This window comes from Scyliorhinus canicula, chromosome 14 (genome assembly GCF_902713615.1).
Source record: "Scyliorhinus canicula chromosome 14, sScyCan1.1, whole genome shotgun sequence".
Classification (NCBI taxonomy): domain Eukaryota; kingdom Metazoa; phylum Chordata; class Chondrichthyes; order Carcharhiniformes; family Scyliorhinidae; genus Scyliorhinus; species Scyliorhinus canicula.
Genome location: NC_052159.1, coordinates 155368937 through 155387583, shown reverse-complemented (window position 1 = coordinate 155387583; position 18647 = coordinate 155368937). Strand labels below are relative to the sequence as shown.

Sequence of the window (18647 nt, the reverse complement as noted above, 5' to 3'; positions counted from 1 at the left end):
AGATTTACTCACTCCCCTCGGCAACCATCGCACTCTGGGGTAGCGAATTCCATTTGGACATGTTTACACTCAAGTTCGAACTTCAAAAGAAAGTGAATGAAATGGTCATTATTACAGTGCGTTATAGAATCCCTACTGTGCAGAAGGAGGCCATTCGGCCCATCGAGTCTGCACCGACCCTTGGAACGAGCACCCTACCTAGGCCCACACCGTCACCCTAGCCCTGTAACCTAAAATGTTGGACACTAAAGGGCAATTTAGCATGGCCAATCCACCTGTATTCAATGACCCAGCCTCCATAGCTCCCCGGGGAAGTTGGATAATAGTAACATTCTGTATGCCATTTTAACTTTGCAGAAGCACTGTACAATTCCATTCACTTCAACTATCGAGGTCAAGCCGTTGGGTCGTTACTCTCAGTTAAAGGTGCTGTATAAATTCAAGTTGTTGAAGTTACAGCTTCTGACAGTCAGGAAATGTAGTTATTTACAGGGGCATTTTGGTTCAGTGTGACTCTTTTCGAAGTAACAGGAAAATTACAGCTCATAAAAGTTGTCACAATCATAGCAAGAAACGTTAGTATTTAATCAAATAAGGTCAGATTAATGAAAGATAAATGTTCAGCAACGGAATATGCAGATTTTGAGCAAAGGATGATTTTTTTTTCTCTGCAGCAAACTCTGGGGCAGAGATGTTTGTGACGAGCAATATCAGCAATTGGGTTGTGTGCTGGTGTAGTACTGACAGCTAACCGCACAGAGAGATGGAACTGATTGCGATGTTAAAAGGAAACAGCAACACGCTTGAAGCATGTGCACTCTCAGCATTGGGCCACGCACCTCTCACTTTTCAGCACAGGCAGCATTCGGCTCTCAGTGCTTCAGAAGCTCAAAGGGGCGCGTGAGGAAATCTGGGCAGAAGGTGAGAATTTATGCGGTTGAGTAAGGGCTAAAAGTGTTAAATTGGTTGCTTTTAAAAAAAAGACAGTTCTATTAGCCATCATCCGCGGTGCACGGTTCAGATACAAAGAAAATCCACAAGGGTGATACCCGATATTGGAAGGTGTGACTATCAGGAAAGGTTGAACCGGCTGGGTTTCTCATCTCGAGAAAAGAGAAGGCTAGGGGGGAGGGCGGATGGGGGAGGGGGTGGAGGGGAGACCAAAACTAGGGACCATCAATTTAGGACGAGAGATTCCCTGATAAATCCAACTGGGAATCCAGGAGAAATATCTGTTGCCCAGAATGTGGAACTCGCTGCCGCTGGCAAAGGTTGAGGTGAATAATGTAAATGCATTTAAAGGCTGGAAAAACAGATGTGGGGCAAATGGAATAGAAGGATAAGCTGCTCGGTTGAAGAGTTGAAGAGAGGGCGGAAGGAGGCTGGCGTGGAACAGAGACAGCAGCATGGACCAGTTGGGCCAAATGGCCCGCTTTTGTACTGCAAATTCCATGGAATTCTATCCACTTATCAGACTGAACATGTCTTTAAATGATTGCTCTGTTCTGAACTCAGTGAGTGTAAGTTCCAGGTTATAGAATCGGCAGTAAATGTGTAAAGACTGTGTAGGCACAGGTGGTTTAGGTCTCGGCGGTTAGCAGGGTGGGTGTGGGTGGGTGGATGTGAATATGGGTTGAGTGGGTAGTGGTGCCGATGTATCAGCAAGTGCCTGCTTTGGAAATTACATTGTCAAGCTAATTGCCTTATTCAAGACAAGTGATGGTTATTGGCGCAGCCTCCAAAAGAGTATGAATGGACACACTGGAGCAGTTGCTGTGGGGACATTATAAGGAGTTTCTAAACTTGGTGAGCCTTTTGCAGAACTAACTTGCTGTAGGTAAAAGGCAAGCTGCTGTATTATTTCTCCATCATGTACTAACATTTGACATTAACGGGAGGGGGGGGGGGGGAGGGGGAGGGGTGGGTGTATGTGGATGCAGATGGAATGTGGTGGGTGGATGAGCAAAGTTAAGTGCAATGCTAGAAGTTCTGACATAATTATTGTGGATTATTTGTGTGATTCGAGGAGAGGAAAGGCGAAACATAATTGGCTTCACAGACCCCCTCCCAATTAATACAGTGGCTAATTTTCATGGAAATATTTATTTTGCGCGGGAAACGTAGTCACGATCATGGTCTCGTGATTCAGTAACTGCAGATTGGAATTGGAAAATGATTTGTGGTATGAGGAATTCTCCATCGGGTCAACAGATGGATTATTTTAGATAACCTTGAAAAAATATTGATTCTAATCAGAAATGTCGTTGAGAGATTTTGCATCAAAAACACGCCCAAACTCCCTATAATGAACCACAGAGGTTTAATTGCATGGATTTTTAAATTCTCACCTCTGTTTCCAAATGGCCTTGCCTTTCTCGCTATCCCTATAATCTCCTCCAGCCCCACAACACTCCCGGATTCCTGCCCTGCTCCAATTCCAGCGGCCTGGGTGCTAAACTCTGGGATTTCCTCTCTGCCTCTGTAACTTCATTTGAGACACTCCTTGAAACCCACTCCTTGACCAAACTTTGACCATCTGCCCCAATGCTGTGAATTCCCTTCGAATGTTTTACACTGTTAAAGATGTTAAATTCAGGGTGCTCTTGTTGGTGTACATTTTGTCTACATAAATCACAAACTTCTCCAATCAGTGGACCTAAAAGACAGCTGAAACTATGGTGATAATTGTGTCCGTTACATCATAGGTTCTAACCTTGGTGTCCTATTTTGGGTTACGTGTGTAGAAGCAGACTCATATTTATCTATTCTGCATCAAGAGTAGCAATGGTCTTGAGATGAGGTTGGGGTTAGGTGGCAGGGATAATTCATTTCAATGCCATTCTGCCCCTCTAGCTTTGCAATCTCCTCCAGCGCCACACCTCCCTGAGATCTCTGCTCGTCTCCCATTCTGACCTCCTGCACATCCCGAATTTTAATCTCTTCACCGTTGGTGAATGAGCCAAGATCGAAAGTTTCTGGAATTCCCTCTCTAAACCTCTTTGATGTTCTACCTGTCCTTCCACCCTTAAGACACTTCTTAAAACCATCTTTGATCAATCTTGTGGTTGGTTTTCCCATTATCTCCCTATGTGGCTTCGTGTCATCACCTTAAATCTTCCGGCCTTCCAACTGCCAGACACCAGAAATATGACCAAAGATGCCTGTCCCACCCTGTGGATGTATTGCCGTGTGGAACTCCATGGGAATTACCCGGGAAGATTGAATATCCGATGAGAAATTTCCCAACTCCCCAGAACCCTTCAGAAATGCTTCCAATTGAGTTATAGTCGGAGATTTTGGGCAGTTACGATGGACTTACCTGGATAGTAACCCAGGAAATGTTAGGCAGATTAAAACCTAGTCTAACTCCACAGGTGACCCTCAAACACTCACTCTGACCACCCTTTCGACTTCTCCACTACCCACCATGACTAGGCTAACTCCAACCACCCGACCACTCACAGACCAGACCTGACTAACCTCACCACAAGTATCCCGCTCCCCCAATCCGACGCTGACTAGACCCCAACTTGACTGCCACCTCACACAATTACCCAGCCTGCCCATTCACCCACCCACCACCTCACCCGGTCTTACCTGGTTGGGACCTCACCTGGTCACAACCGCACCTCACCTGGCTGGCACCTCACCTGGCCATCACCTCACCTGGCCAGCAACTCACCTGGCTGTCACCTCACCTGGCCAGCAACTCACCCGGTCACCACCTCACCTGGCCAGCACCTCACCTGGCCAGCACCTCACCTGGCCAGCAACTCACCTGGCTGTCACCTCACTTGGCCAGCCCCTCACCCAGTCACCACTTCACCTGGCCAGCACCTCACCTGGCTGGCACCTCACCCGGTCACCACCTCACCTGGCCGGTACCTCACCTGGCCAGCACCTCACCTGGCCGGCACCTCACCTGGCCGGCACCTCATCCGGTCACCACCTCACCTGGCTGGCACCTCATCCGGTCACCACCTCATCTGGCCAGCACCTCACCTGGCCAGCACCTCACCTGGCCAGCACCTCACCTGGCCAGCACCTCACCTGGCCAGCAACTCTCCCGGCCGACACCTCACCTGGCCAGCACATCACCTGGCCAGCACCTCACCTGGTCACCACCTCACCTGGCTGACACCTCACCCGGCTGACACCTCATCTGGTCACCACCTCACCTGGCTGGCACCTTACCTGGCCGGCACCTCACCTGGTCACCACCTCACCTGGCTGTCACCTCACCTGGCCGGCACCTACCTGGTCACCACATCACCTGGCTGGCACCTAACCCGGCCGACACTTCACCTGGTCACCACCTCACCTGGCTGGCACCTCACCTGGCCGGCACTTCACCTGGCCGGCACCTCACCCGGCTACCACACTGAATATTCAAACTTACCATACGGCAGGGGATGGGTCCTGTCTTTCCCACAACTGACTCCACTGTGATGACGTTCCCTGAGCAACACTGCCCTCCACATTTCTGGAGAAGCTGGCTTGAAAGACACGGCAGGAAATGTGGAACTGTGTGTGATTGGGAGAAAGTTCCAGTGATATTGCCATTCTGATGCTTGCTGCTCCTTGGTAGATCCAGACCATAATTTGCTGTACAATTTACCGATGGAGCACTTGGGGTGCTACACGAAAGGTGCCAAATCGATCCAAGTTGCTAATATTCGATGACATATTATTTATCATCAAATAGCTCGCAAGCAACGTTAAAATTAAGAAAACAAAAGAAAGGCAACTGGCATGAAATCTGGATCGCTGCTGCCCGGTTTTTGGTTACCATGACTGGGGTCCATGGCTTGTGCATTGTTCTAGTCCGAGAGGCACTGGGTGTCATATTTCTGAGGATGTGAGCGTGCGGGCAGTGAGCGTGTGCTGGAATATTCAGTCCCTAGGTCAGTGATTAACGACAATGTGATGCCATTTTGGAACTCAGCGTTCACACTCTCTGAATCACACACACGGCAGAAGGGTGAGCCCTTCCACCATTGCTATAATGTCAGACTGGTTGCTGATTGATTGCAACTGGCAGTTACCACAACTCTCGAACTGTTCTAGGCTTTCCAGAATTGTTTAAAATTGTTAAATTCCACAGGGCGTAGAGTGGACACACAAACATATGGAGCAGGAGGAGGCCATTCTGGGCCCTCGCGCCTGCTCCACCATTCAGTAAGATCATGGCTGACCTGATTGTGACCTTAACCCCACTTTCCTCTCTGTCCCCCATAACCTTTATCATCAAAACTCTGCCTAACTCTCCTTTAAAAGTACTCATGATTCAGCCTCCGCTGCTCTCTCTGGAAGAGAATTCCAATGACTACGACCCTCTCAGAGAAGAAATTCCTCCTCGTCTCCTCCATCTTAAATGGGGGAGCCCTTTTTGTAAAATTGTGAGCCCTTGTCCCAGATTGCCCCACAAGAAGAGACATCCTCAATGCACCCACCCTGTCAGCTCCCCTCTCATTCTTCTTAAGCCCAATGAATACAGGCCCGGCTTGTTCAACCTTTCCTCATCACATAACCCGACCATCACAGTTATCAGCCGAATGAACCTTCGCTGAAGGGCTTCTCGTATTATATCCTTTCTGAAATAAGGAGACCATAACTGCACACAGTGCTCTAGATGTGGTCTCACCAATGCCCTGTGTGGCAGGGGCTGAAAAACTTGAGAGGTGATTGGCCAGCCGCATTGTGCCTGGCGGAAACCCCACTATGTCCCACTGTAGTCGCCCCCTAGCTGCAAAACCAGCGGGAATCACAACTGCTCCCCACCACTGGGGGGGGGGGGGGCTCTGAGGACATTGGTTCCCCTGGATGGTTGAGAACGTGGCAGGACAGGAGGGCTATTGCACTGCGCCCTAGCAGTGCCAACCTGACACTTGCCAAGGGGTCAGGCTGGAGGGGAGCAGGGCTGGAAAGGAGGTGCAGCTGGAAAGGGAGGGCCTTTAGTGACGCTCACCTGGGCGTGAGGTCAGAGGTATTAGCGACTGGGGGGGGGTTGATGCAAGCGGAGAGGGGTACGTCTGAAGGAGATCCACTGGGAAGGCCACGACGCCAGTGATCCTTGGGATGGGGGTAGGGATGGGTAGAGGGGGCTGATTTTGGCCAGGCTGGTGGTGGGACCAGGGCACTGAAGCCCCGGTGCTGGCAATGTGGGAGGGGTGGGGTCGACCTTTACTGACACTTTGTGATCGGGGCGCCCTGTATAAAAGTCACCCTGATCTCTGAAGCCAGGCTTTCCCTCTCTGTGCTGGTGCAAAACGTGCCCCCCTACTAAAAAAATGTCTTGCGCAGGTAGATTGCAATCTGGATCGCGCCCGACCACCCAGCGGGAATCGCACCTCGCTTCCGACCCGAGACCACACTGAGAAATGTGGGGGGAGAATTCCGCCCTTGGCCTTCACTTCAATGTTTCTGCCCGGGTCAGTCTTCCCAGGCATGGGCGCACTAAGGATGTTCCTCTTGGAATAACTGGGAAAAAGAACCCAGGCTTTGCAGAACAGCACAAGCTGCTGGAAGAGGGAGGGGAAAGGAGCGGGCAGAGGAATTCTCAGCAGGAGGCCTATTCAGTCCCGCATGGTCGGGGAGCAATTCTACCTGAAACTCAGGGAGGGACAGTGCGCCTGATGTCGGTTCTTTACTGAGTACATCGGACTGAAACCTGTCACTTGCTGCAGCCAAAACACCAACCTCAGAATTGGGAAAACAGCATTGCCAGTAACTGAGGGGGTTTCAGTGGCTATGAACTGGCCTTGCTCCAGGCTGGAGCTGGAGTGATTTGTGAAAGGACACAAACTCATTTTGTTCCCTCTTCCCGGAGAGCATCACGCAGAGTGCGGACACAGCTTTGCCAAGCTTCCTGCTTTCCCCGTGGCACAGGGAATCGTTCATTGACAGCATTTCACTTTCAGGGCGTCCAGCCGGTGTGTGACCACGGGCAGTTTAGAATGTTTGCCCCTCCCTGGTAACCTGGCCGTGGTCACGATACTCCCACCGAGCAGGTGCTTCTGAGGCACCGCAGCAAACGGAAGGGTAGCTATTGAGTGATGAGAGATAGCCACTGCCGGCTTAGCTGGTGACTCCAGTCTGCACAGTCTGCATGCTGCAGAAAGCAGACTGCCACACGGAATGTGCGAGAGCGGAATGTTGGGAGCGTGGAAACGAGGCTTTCCCTGCCTGGATCACTCGGCAGGAGTCCCACAGCCCTCAGCAGAATGGGTGTCAGAATTATGGTGGTCTACCATAGGCTGCGCACCCTCAACAAACTGAGGAGGCAACTGCACAGCAAGCAACCGAGGAGCCGGAGACCGAGGAGGAAGAGGAAGCGAGGAGACATCTTGCATTACCCCTTTCTGGCCGCATTGTCGGTGCACAGACCACCTGAGTGCGATAGCAGGAAGCCCAGCTCCAATTCCCCACTTGTTGACAGTCCCCCAGCTTCCCTTCCCTCTGTCATTGACCATCACAGAGTCCACTTGGCCCCAAACACAAAATAAACACTCTGAATCAAACCATGCCATTTTGCATACAAAGGTCAACTATTGTAGGCTGGTACGTTCCATTAATACCTGTCTTCTGTGTGTCTTTGTCTAACACGGTGCCACATACTCTAGTAGCTGCAGCATGATTGGTGGGTGGAAGCCTGCTGACCTGGGGAGACTGCAGGTGGCCTTAAAGAACAACTTTAATCAGCTCTGCACTTGGGAATATATTCATGGCTGAGTTAAACAGCCTTCTGATAGACAAGGGCGTCCAGGGTTATAGGGACAGGGGGTTGGGGGGGGGGGGGGAGGGGGAGAGCAGACAGCAAGATGTAGTTGAGACCACAATTCACTCAGTCATGATCTCATCGAATGGCGGAACAGACTTGAAGGGCCGAACGGCCTTCTTCTGCTCCTAAATCATATGTTGAGGAGGCCCGGTTTCAGACTGTGGGTAATAGCAATATGGGGGGCTGACAGGAAGCAGCAAGGGTACTGACAATGCGACAAACAAAGATTGGCATTTATATCTTGTCTTTCATGACCATTGGCCAATCAAACGGCTTTACAAACAATGAAGTAATTTTTGTTGAATAAAATGGGGTGGCACGATGGCACAGTGGTTAGCATTGCTGCCTCACAGCGCCAGCGTCCCGGGTTCAATTCCAACCTTGGGTGACTGTGTGGAGTCTGCACGTTCTCCCCGTGTCTGCGTGGGTTTCCTCCGGGTGCTCCGGTTTCCTCCCACAGTCTAAAGACGGGCAGGTCAGGAGGATTGACCATGATCAATTGTCGCTTAGTGTCCAAAAGGTTAGGTGGGGTTACTGGGTTCAGGGGTTAGGCTGGGGTGTGGTCCTAGATGGGGTGCTCTTTCAGAGGGTTGGTGCAGACCCTCCATCACTGATGCACAGCGGCAGCCGTGTGCACCATCTACAAGATGCACTGCAAGAACTCACCAAGGCTCCTTCGACAGCATCTTCCAAACTCCTGACCACTACCACCACAGAGGACAAGGACAAAGATGCATGGGTATGCCATCGCCATGGGCTTTCTCACACCCACCTGAGGGCAGATGGAACCTCGTTATAACAACTCATCTGAATGATGGCACCTCTAACACTGCGGCACTCCCTCAGGACTGGCAATGGGACTGTCAGCCTGGATGATGTGCTCAAGTCTCTGAAGTGAGAGCGGCACGGTGGAACAGTGGTTAGCACTGCTGCCTCACGGCGCCGAGGTCCCAGGTTCGATCCCAGCTCTGGGTCACTGTCTGTGTGGAGTTTGCACATTCTCCCCGTGCCTGCGTGCGTCTCACGCCCACAGCCCGAAGATGTGCAGGGTGGGTGGATTGGCCACGCTAAATTGCCCCTCAATTGGAAAAAAAACATTTTTTTAATGTTTCAGGAATGAACCACAATCTTTGCCTCAGATACAAGAGTGATGTGAACTAGGTCAAGACTGAGACTAGATACTAGATGGTGAATATAAAACTGGTTTGAGAAGGGAAAGGGATGTGGAAGGGGAATTTCTTTGCAAGAATATTGTTCTTTTTACAGGTTAACAAGAGAGTTTCTAAATCTTTGATGTTCATTGAATGAATCACTTGACAAGAACAAATTCAGCAGAAAATACTGAACAGAAATGCCAATGAGAGACTTACAAAGTGCTGATTTTAAAGTTATTTAATTCGGGAATATTTTATCTTTCCAGAGAATGTGACAGGTTGAGAATGAAGTCCGTGCTCTGGGATAGAACTGAGTCCCAGAATCGGATCACAAATGCACATTTTTAATCATCCTTATTGAATCCCTGAATCAAACAGAACTGATGGGCCCAGCAGCTCCCCTGCTAACCAGGGGGAGAAGCACTTACACCGATCCCGTGGAGCAAACCCCACACAGCTCGCAGCCACGCCACCGCGCACACCAGCTCCACGATTCGGGGATGCCGACCTGACCAGATTCATAGACGCGGTCGAGGCCAGACAGGCTGCCCCGTTCCCCCGAGGGTCAGCCACAGGGCTCCCAGTGCCACCTGGGAGGCAGTGCCAGCGGCCGTCAGCTCGGGGAGTGTTACTAGGAGGACTGCCACCCAATGCCGCAAGAAGCTTAACGATCCCCCCCAGACCGCTTCCTGCTAGTCGAATGATTAGCGACGCCTGTACACCTTGGGCCATCACCGGTCCCCCCCTCTGGGTCCCTCTCTGGCCGGATCGACGGCCAGGTCCTCAGAGTGTGGAGCGGGGCCCTGCACATGGGCTATCACCTCGAGTATCTGTCGACACCGCTGCTGCCCGCCACCTTCTCCAGCGTCTGGCCGCCTGGCCTGCCAGCAGCACCACGAGGGCAGCTTTCACAGGGTCCAAGGTACCCATCCATAATGTAATACACGAGGAACCGGAGAGAGTGTGAGACCGACTGACAGCTATGGGTTCCGCCTCGGTACCCTCAGATCCCCTAAGAGTCCCCCACTCCCACATCCCTGCCATCCCTCAGGGTGTCATCCAATATTCTTGCACACGCTCGCCAGCCACAGCAGTGACCCCTGGGCACAGGACCCCAGACCCTGTACCCCAGATACCCGCTGGAAACGTGACCTGGACCGGACGCTGGTTCCCGGCTCGCTCCACCTTCTGGTCGCGGCGATGTCCCCAATCCTGAGGCCTAGCTCTTGGATGTTCCAATGTTGGCCGCTGCCTCTATGCTGTTGATTTACTCCGGAGTTCAGGACAGGTGTATATGTCCCCACAGCCTGATTGGGATGCTAGACAGTAACAGCCGCTTGCACCATAGCATGTGTACCCACGGGGATCCACTTGGGGGCTGTGAGCTGCTCACTTTGCTAGAATTGCCAAGTCCGCGTTAGCGATGGCCTTCAGCTGTGCGGCCAGAGGCCGCCATGGTCAGCGGGGTTAAAGTGACCATCACCATACAATGACGGACGAGGTTCTGACCTGGGGGGTGTTCGGTGGGACGGACAGGCAGCAGCTAGAGCAGGCCCCGTAATGGGCATACACGATTTGGGGTGGCATGGCGGACCCGTGGGGGCTGAGCTCCCTCTGCCCCCCCCCCCCCCCCTCCCCCTCCCCCCCCCCCCCCCCCCCCCCCCCCCCCCGAGCCGGGGCAGTGGTCCCGGTGCCCTCGGCTGAGTTGGTGATTATTGGTTTCTTGACATGGCGCAGTGGGATCCGAATCTCGGCCAGGGGAGTGGGCCAGTTAGATCGCAAACAGATCAGCGTCCAGCGTGGTTCCTGATTTCGGCCTCTCCCGCTATCTTAACGTCCCGCTTGATTTGGGCGCGACGCGACGCGGCCGGTAGCTCTTGCCTGATGTGCAGGTTTGAGAAGCTGCAATGATACATTCGGGATTCCTGTCTGTAAATTCTAAAGTATGAATAAGTAGATTTAGTAAAGAGGTTCAGTGAGTATTTTTAGTAAGCAGGTATCGTAATTAACAGCTCATGAAATAGTTGACCAATTGCTGAAACAGATGGGCAAAAAGAAGAAATGGGGCATTGGCAAGTTGAAAACTTTTTACTGGGGATAAAGTTTCCACAGGGACCTGTCTCTCGGCCGTTTCTAATTGTTACAATAAGCAGTCGGGTCTGTGGCACTAAAATTGCATTTCCTGATGATATACAGTTCTGTGGGCTGGTGGTAAGAAGACTAAATATCTTCTGAGAGACTTGGACCAATTATGAGGGTGCCTGAAGTGTAGTCATCATAGAATTATGAAGGAGGCCATTCGGCCCATTGCACCTGTGCTATCTCTTTGAACGAGCTATCAAACCAGTCACACTGATCCCCGACTGTTTCCCCATAGCCCTGCAAATTATTCTCCTTTTGCATATTTCATAGAATCCATAAAATCCCTACAGTGCAGACGGAGGCCATTCGATCCATCGAGTCTGGACTGATTTATCCAAATCCCACTTTGAAAGTTACTATTGAACCTGGTTCCACCGCCCAGTGCCGTCCAGATCACAACAACTCGCCGTGTAAATAAATTCTTCTCAACCCCGCCTCTGGCTCATTTGCCAATTTCCTTAAATCTCTGACCCTTGACGTCCGGTGGTGGTGATGTGCTGAACAGTCGCATGAAAGGTTGCTCTCCTCTAGAAACTTTAACTTTGGCTTGTTTTTAAGCTGGAAGTTAACCGCACCCCTCACCCCCCGCTCCACCCTTGCCACGGCCCCACCCTCACCCAAAACAAACAACCACCTGAGGAAATGCCCTCAAAACCACCAATAAGCAGAAAGGACAACAAGAGTGAGGAGAGAAAAACACCGACAATGGACACGAGGAGCGAAGCAGAGTAGGACATGGCAGACCGAGAGGAATCGCCAACGGGACTTCCGATCCACCCACCGCGATGCGGCACTGGCTGGAGCCCCTGGCCTAGGAGCATTTAAAACCCTGAACTCCATTAAAGAGGACCCCGAGGTGGCCATAATAATCACTCTGGAACAAAGGAATCAACGGTGGCCATCCTGAATGGTCCCCAATTGTCTTTTAACACAGGACCCTGCTCCCATACCCACATGTCTGTCCTCGGCCTGCTGCTGCAATGTTCCAGTGAAGCTCAACGCAAACTGGAGGAACAACATCTCATCTGCCGGTTAGGCACTCTACAGCCTTCCGGCCTGAACATCGAATTCAACAACTTCAGATGATTAGCTCAACCCCACCTCGACCCATCTGTTTCCATTCCATTTCATTTTAACTGTCTTTTACCATTTATTTCTATTTTATCTTTCTTTATATATATTTCCTCTCCCCCCTATTGTATACCCCCTTTCCTTACCTTTTTCCCCCTTTGCTTCCTTCCTCCCCTCTCTCCCACCCATGTCCCCCCTCCCCCACATCTGCACCTGTCACAGCTTACCCTCTGATTTTAGTCTCTCTGTTTGGCCTTTCACACCTTTTATTCTCTCTGGGGACTGCCATTAGCACTCTCTTCTCTTGGTTTCTGTGGCTATGAGTCATCTTTCATTCCCTCACCCCACCGTATAAATATCTCCCATTTTCTAACACCACAGGGCCACATGTAAGTAGTGGAACAGAGGGTCTGGAAAACCAGCTACTAAGGGCCTAAGGCCAACAGGCCTCAAATTTGTATATATGTTACCCAGCTGTTGTTTGTCTATCACTTCCCCCAGGGTCTCTATCCTGCCAACTATCTATAGGTCCCCTCGTCCTGTCTCCACCTTTTAAAAGAGGCGTCCAATGTCGCCGGGGTGAATTTATGGTTCTTGTAGATCGGGGTCATAGTGAACATTGAGACATAGATACATAGAAGATAGGAGCAGGAGGAGGCCTTTTGGCCTTTCGAGCCTGCTCCGCCATTCATCACGATCATGGCTGATCATCCAACTCAATAGCCTAATCCTGCTTTCTCCCCATAGCCTTTGATCCCATTCTCCCCAAGTTCTATATCCACCCGCCTCTTGAATATATTCAAAGTTTTAGCATCAACTACTTCCTCTGGTAATGAATTCCACAGGCTCACCACTCTTAGTGTGAAGAAGTGTCTCCTCATCTCTGTCTGAAATGGTTTACCCTGAATCCTCAGGCTGTGACTTCTGGTTCTGGACACACCCATCATTGGTAACATCTTCCCTGCACCTACCCTGTCTAGTCCTGTTAGAATTTTATAAGTCTCTTTGAGATCCCTCCTCATTCTTCTGAACTCCAGCGAGAACAATCCCAACCTAGTCAATCTCTCCTCATATGACAGTCCCACCATCCCTGGAATCAGCCTGGTAAACCTTCGCTGCACTCCCTCGAGAGCAAGAACATCCTTCCTCAGAGAAGGAGACCAAAACTGCCCACAATACTCCAGGTGTGGCCTCACCAAGTCACTGTACAATTGCAGCAACACATCCCTGCTTCTACACTCGAAACCTTTTGCAATGAAGGCCAACATACCATTAGCCTTCTTTATCGCCTGCTGCAGCTGCATGCTTACCTTCAGCGACTGGTGCACAAGGACACCCAGGTCCCACTGCACACTCCCCTCTCCCAATTTACAACCATTCAGGTAGTAATCTGCCTTCCTGTTTTTGCTTCCAAAATGAATAACCTCACACTAATCCAAATTATGCTGCATCTGCCATTTGCCCACTCACCCAACCTGTCCAGATCTTGCTGTAGGATCTGTGCATCCTCGTCACAATTCACCCTCCCACCTAATTTGGTATCATCTGCAAACTTTGTGATGTTACATTTTGTTCCCTCATCCAAATCATTAATAACTGAAATGAAATGAAAATTGCTTATTGTCACAAGTAGGCTTCAAATGAAATTACTGTGAAAAGCCCCTAGTCGCCACATTCCGGCGCCTGTTCGGGGAGGCTGTTACGGGAATCGAACCGTGCTGCTGGCTTGCTTGGTCTGCTTTCAAAGCCAGTGATTTAGCCTTGTGCTAAACAGCCTCTAGACAGAGCCTGGGGTCCCAGCACCGATCCCTGTGGTACCCCACTGGTTACTGCCTGCCAATTTGAAAAGGACCCATTAATCCCTACTCTTTGTTTCCTCTCTGCCAACCAGTTTTCTATCCACCGCAATACATTTCCCCCAATCCCATGCGCTTTTACTTTGCACAATAATCTCTTATGCGGGACTTTGTCAAACGCCTTCAGAAAGTCCAAATATACCACATCGACTGGCTCCCCCTTGTCGACTGTACTGGTTACCTCTTAAAAGAGGTCCACCTATACCAGTCCATAGTGTTGTCTGAATTAGTTCCACACTCTGAGTGTGTTACTCAATGCATCAAGTATAAAAACTGGCAAGTCATGCTACAGTTGTATAGAACCTTGGTAAGGCTACACTTGGAATATTGCACACTATTCTGGTTGCCACACTACCAAAAGGGTGTGGAGCCTTTGGAAAGGGTGCAGAGGATGTTTACCAGGATGTTGTCTGGTCTGGAGGGTGTTAGCTATGTGGAGAGGCTGATTAGACTCAGACTGTTTTCATTAGAAAGATGGAGGTTGAGAGGCGACCTGATAGAGGTCCAAAAGATAGTGAGAGGCAAGGATAGAGTGGATGGGCAAGCACTCTTTCCCAGAGTGAAGGGTGTTGCACGTTTTACTTGAGTGTATTACGCGTTTTATTGACACGCCTCCGTTTAAAGGCCGTGTGCTTAACACTACGACAGCTCTGTGTATGTAATTATGCTCGGAGTCGCCAGGTGCCGTATTTAGACACCTCACAAGTATATCAAGGTCAAGTTCAAAGTAATAAATCTGTACACCGATTAGTAAGTTCAAACGATTGATATTTATTATAACAAATATAATAAATATACATGCATATGCTAAAGAGACTAAGTTACTTCTAAACTAAACGACTAAAATACTTATCTAAACAGGAACAGGCAAGGTCAGGGAGCGAGGCCTTCGTCCCGTTCTTGGTCTGCAACTCTCAGAGTGTTAAAGGTCGTCAGGGTCTAGCAAGTCTGGCTCACGTAGCGATCGTTGTGGTGAAACTTACAGTTCGATGGCTGGTGGCTCAACGGCTGGTGATGGAACTGGAGTCAGGATGCGATGTATCAGCAAAGCGATGAAGACAGCAGAGAGCCGGAGCAACAACAGACCGGACCATGTGCGGGGTCTACTTTTATAGGTCCCCCCAAAGTCCGTGCCTCTTCGGGGCGGTCTCTACCTGCTGTATATCGATTGGGTCTTCTCCCAATCGATATTTTCCAAACCCCCCAATCTGAGGGTCGCTTCTCGATGGGTGGGGCGGTCTCTATGGTGCTTTGTGATGGATACTTATGGTGCCGTTTCAGCTGGGCGTCTACTCAAAGTATCCATTCAAACCTAAATGTTTCTATTCTGTGGGCCTGGATCTAGATCACCTCATTACTATGTAAATCGTTGTTGCCATTTACACTTTTAGCTGAGATTTTGCACCTGGCCATAAACTGGTTTCTGTATGTGCAGAATGCTAATTAGCCTTCTGCAAACTGCTTGTCCTTGCTAAGACTGTTTTCTCCCTGCAGCCTTAGCAGTTCTCCATTTTGTAGCCCAGTGTCCATCTTAGGTGGCTACAAGGGATCAGTCACTGGGGGGCATAGGTTTAAGGTCCATGGGGCAAAGTTTAGAGGAGATGTGCGAGGCAGGTTTTTTACGCAGAGGGTGGTGAGTGCCCAGAACGCGTTGCCGGGTGAGGTTGTGGAAGCAGATACATTAACGGCGTTCAAAAGGCATCTCGGCAAATACATGGATAAGATGGGTATCGAGGGATACGGTACTAGGAAGTGCTAAGGGGTTTAGCAGAGATTGGTATCATGATTGGTACAATCTTGGAGGGCCGAAGGGCCTGTTCCTGTGCTGTATAGATCTTGTTCTTTGTATCTAGATGGGATCACTGTGTCTCGCAGTTTTCGTTCTGTTTTATTCTGTATGGTTTTCTTGGGGCAATTTGTTTCCTTTTCTGGTGTCATTCAACCTCTTTCATACAATGTTGTTACAAGTTAAATGCAAACCATTAAAAACATATTTCCGAAAAATAATCTGTGACCCACTGGTTAGCCCCTTGCCAGCAGAGACATTTTATCTTTATTTACTCTGTCAAAAATCTGCATCGTTTTGAACACCTCCATTAAATCTCCCTTTAACCTTCTCTGCCCAAAGGAGAACACTCCCAGCTTCTCCACTCTCTCCACATCAACCAAAATCCTTCCTCCCTGCGCCCTTTCCATCTCCCTGCCCCTATCGAGCTGTGTTCTGTGTCCTAAAAATTAACCTTCTCAGATCGTGAGGTGGAGATGCCGGTGTTCGACTGGGGTGGACGCAGTAAAAAGTTGCAAGTCCAACAGGTTTGTTTGGAATCACTAGCTTTCGGAGCATCGCTCCTTCGTCAGGTGAGTGAAGAGGGGGGTTACACAATAACAGCATATATGGACAAAGCCAATGATGCAAGATGATACTTTGAATGCGAGTCTTTGCAGGTAATTAAGTCTTTGCAGGTCCAGACGGTGCGACTGGAGAGAGGGATGATCATAGGTTAAAGAGGTGTGAATTGTCTCAAGGCAGGCAGGAGTGTTCCCTCCAAGTCGGGTAACACTTCAGCAGTCAAGGGCATTCAGCCTCTGATCATTGGGTAAAAGTTCTCCAAGGCGGCCTTCAGTACGCACGTCAACACAGAATCACTGAGCAGCCAAGTTCTGCACGCACGAGTACGGCCTCAACCAGGATCTTGGATTATTTTCTCACTACATTAAAAAAAATGCATTGTATTGCAAGTCTCAGTACATTTAACCCCTCACCATCTCGCCTGGGCTTGCAAAATCCTACCAACTGTCCTGGCTTGAGAGAATTCATACCTCTTTAGCCTGTGATTATCCCTCTATCCAGTCGCACTGTCTGGACCTGTAAAGACTAAATTACCTGCAAAGACTCACATTCAAAGTATCATCTTGCATCATTGGCTTTGTCTATATATGCTGTGTTTGTGTAACCTACATCTTCATTCTCTTGTTGAAAAAGCTACGCTCCGAAAGCTGGTAATTCCAAATAAACCTGTTGGACTTTAACCCGGTGTTGTAAGACTCCCTATTGTTCTCAAATCATTGTTTGCTCATTACTGGGGAGGTACTGAACTCATGTTTATTTTCTTTGTTTTTTAACAGAAGGAGGAGCAGCATCAAATCCAGAGTTAAATGGTCTCTGCCGCTTCTTATCTCAGCATGAATAATTCCACAAATATAACCTGCGATGTGTACATGCACCATGAGGTGGCTAAGGTCATGTTTTCTCTCTTCTACATCATTATTCTCATTGTTGGTTTATTGGGAAACATTTTAGCGCTGCACATTACTCTCCAAAAACAGCGAAAGATCAATTCGACCACGCTATATTTAATCCACCTGGCCGTCTCCGACACCCTCTTCACAGCTGCTCTGCCGGCTCGTATAGTCTACACCATCCGCGGATTTGACTGGCCATTAGGGGAAATGCTGTGCAGAATTTCTGCCGTCATTTTCTACATAAACACTTACGTCAGCATTCAGTTCATGACGTGCCTGAGTGTCGACCGCTACATTGCGGTGGTGCACCCTCTTCGATTCGCCAAGTTTCGGAAAGTACAAAACGTTCGATATATCTGTGGTGCAGTTTGGGTCTTTGTCTTCATTCAGACAGCGCCCTTGCTCTTTGTGACAATGACCAAGAACAATAACGGCTTGGTGACTTGCATGGAATACCCAAACTTTGAGACAAATGCCAACTTGCCCAAACTACTCCTCGGCGCTTGCTGTTTGGGATATTGTCTCCCGGTCACGGTGATCCTCTTCTGCTACTCGCGGGTCAACGTGAAGCTCTGCAAGACGGCAAAGGAGAACCCGTTAACCGAAAAGCTGGGCAGGAACAAAAAGGCCATCAACGTCATTCTGCTGGTCCTTCTGGCATTCCTGATATGTTTCACTCCATATCACATCACCATCATGCAGTACATGGTCCGCAAACTCATCTCCCAACAGAGCTGCTGGCAACAACAGGTCTTTAAGGTCAGTCTGCAAGTCTCTGTCTGCTTCATGAACCTCAACTGCTGCATTGATCCACTCATCTACTTCTTTGCGTTCAAGGGTTACAAAAGAAAGGTTCTGGGTATAATAAGGCGCCATTTCACATTGGCTGTCTCCTTGAAGAGCAACTCGGAGAACAACAGCACTCCTGCCACCTTGAGTCAACTCCAAGGATCAGGCTCTGGATCAATGAATTGACATCGGCCAATCAATTGGTTTTTCACCAAAACCCTTGAGCAAAGGTGACAAATACTCATTTAGTTTATTGCTAGCTCGGTAGCAATCCTTTGTCATATTAAAGCTGAAGTATCACAAGACATGGATTGGTGTTGGTACCTGATATGATTTTGTTCTTTCTCACCATTCACCCTTGTAAAATGTGCAAACCTAATTTAGAGCATCTTATTGTTCCATCAATTTCACCCAACCTCCTAATATTTTGAGCAGGAAACTGGGAACAGTCCTTTAAGTGGCACAGCCAGTTGCACTCTTACCTCCTGAGTCAGAACGTCCTGGGTCCAAGGCCCACTCCAAAAACTTGGAAAATCTAGGCGGACAGTCCCAATGTAGCACTGAGGGAGAGCCGTGGGAGTTCCCAGCGTAGAGACAGGACATTAAAAACCC

General features: G+C 49.5%; 1 protein-coding gene across 2 annotated transcripts; it reads left to right on the top strand.

The window, feature by feature from the left end:
* Positions 1-782: 782 nt before the first annotated feature.
* On the top strand, positions 783-18342 carry LOC119977558 (G-protein coupled receptor 183-like). Of its 2 annotated transcripts, none has more exons than XM_038818635.1 (2): positions 783-921; positions 17130-18342. In XM_038818635.1, exon 2 carries the CDS (start codon positions 17160-17162, stop codon positions 18219-18221), a length of 1062 nt encoding a protein of 353 aa, XP_038674563.1. In that variant the 5' UTR covers positions 783-921; positions 17130-17159; the 3' UTR covers positions 18222-18342. The 2 variants fall into 2 exon arrangements, with proteins under 2 accessions (XP_038674563.1, XP_038674562.1); XM_038818634.1 differs by lacking the exon at positions 783-921 and adding an exon at positions 1731-1806.
* The last annotated feature ends 305 nt before the right edge of the window (positions 18343-18647 follow it).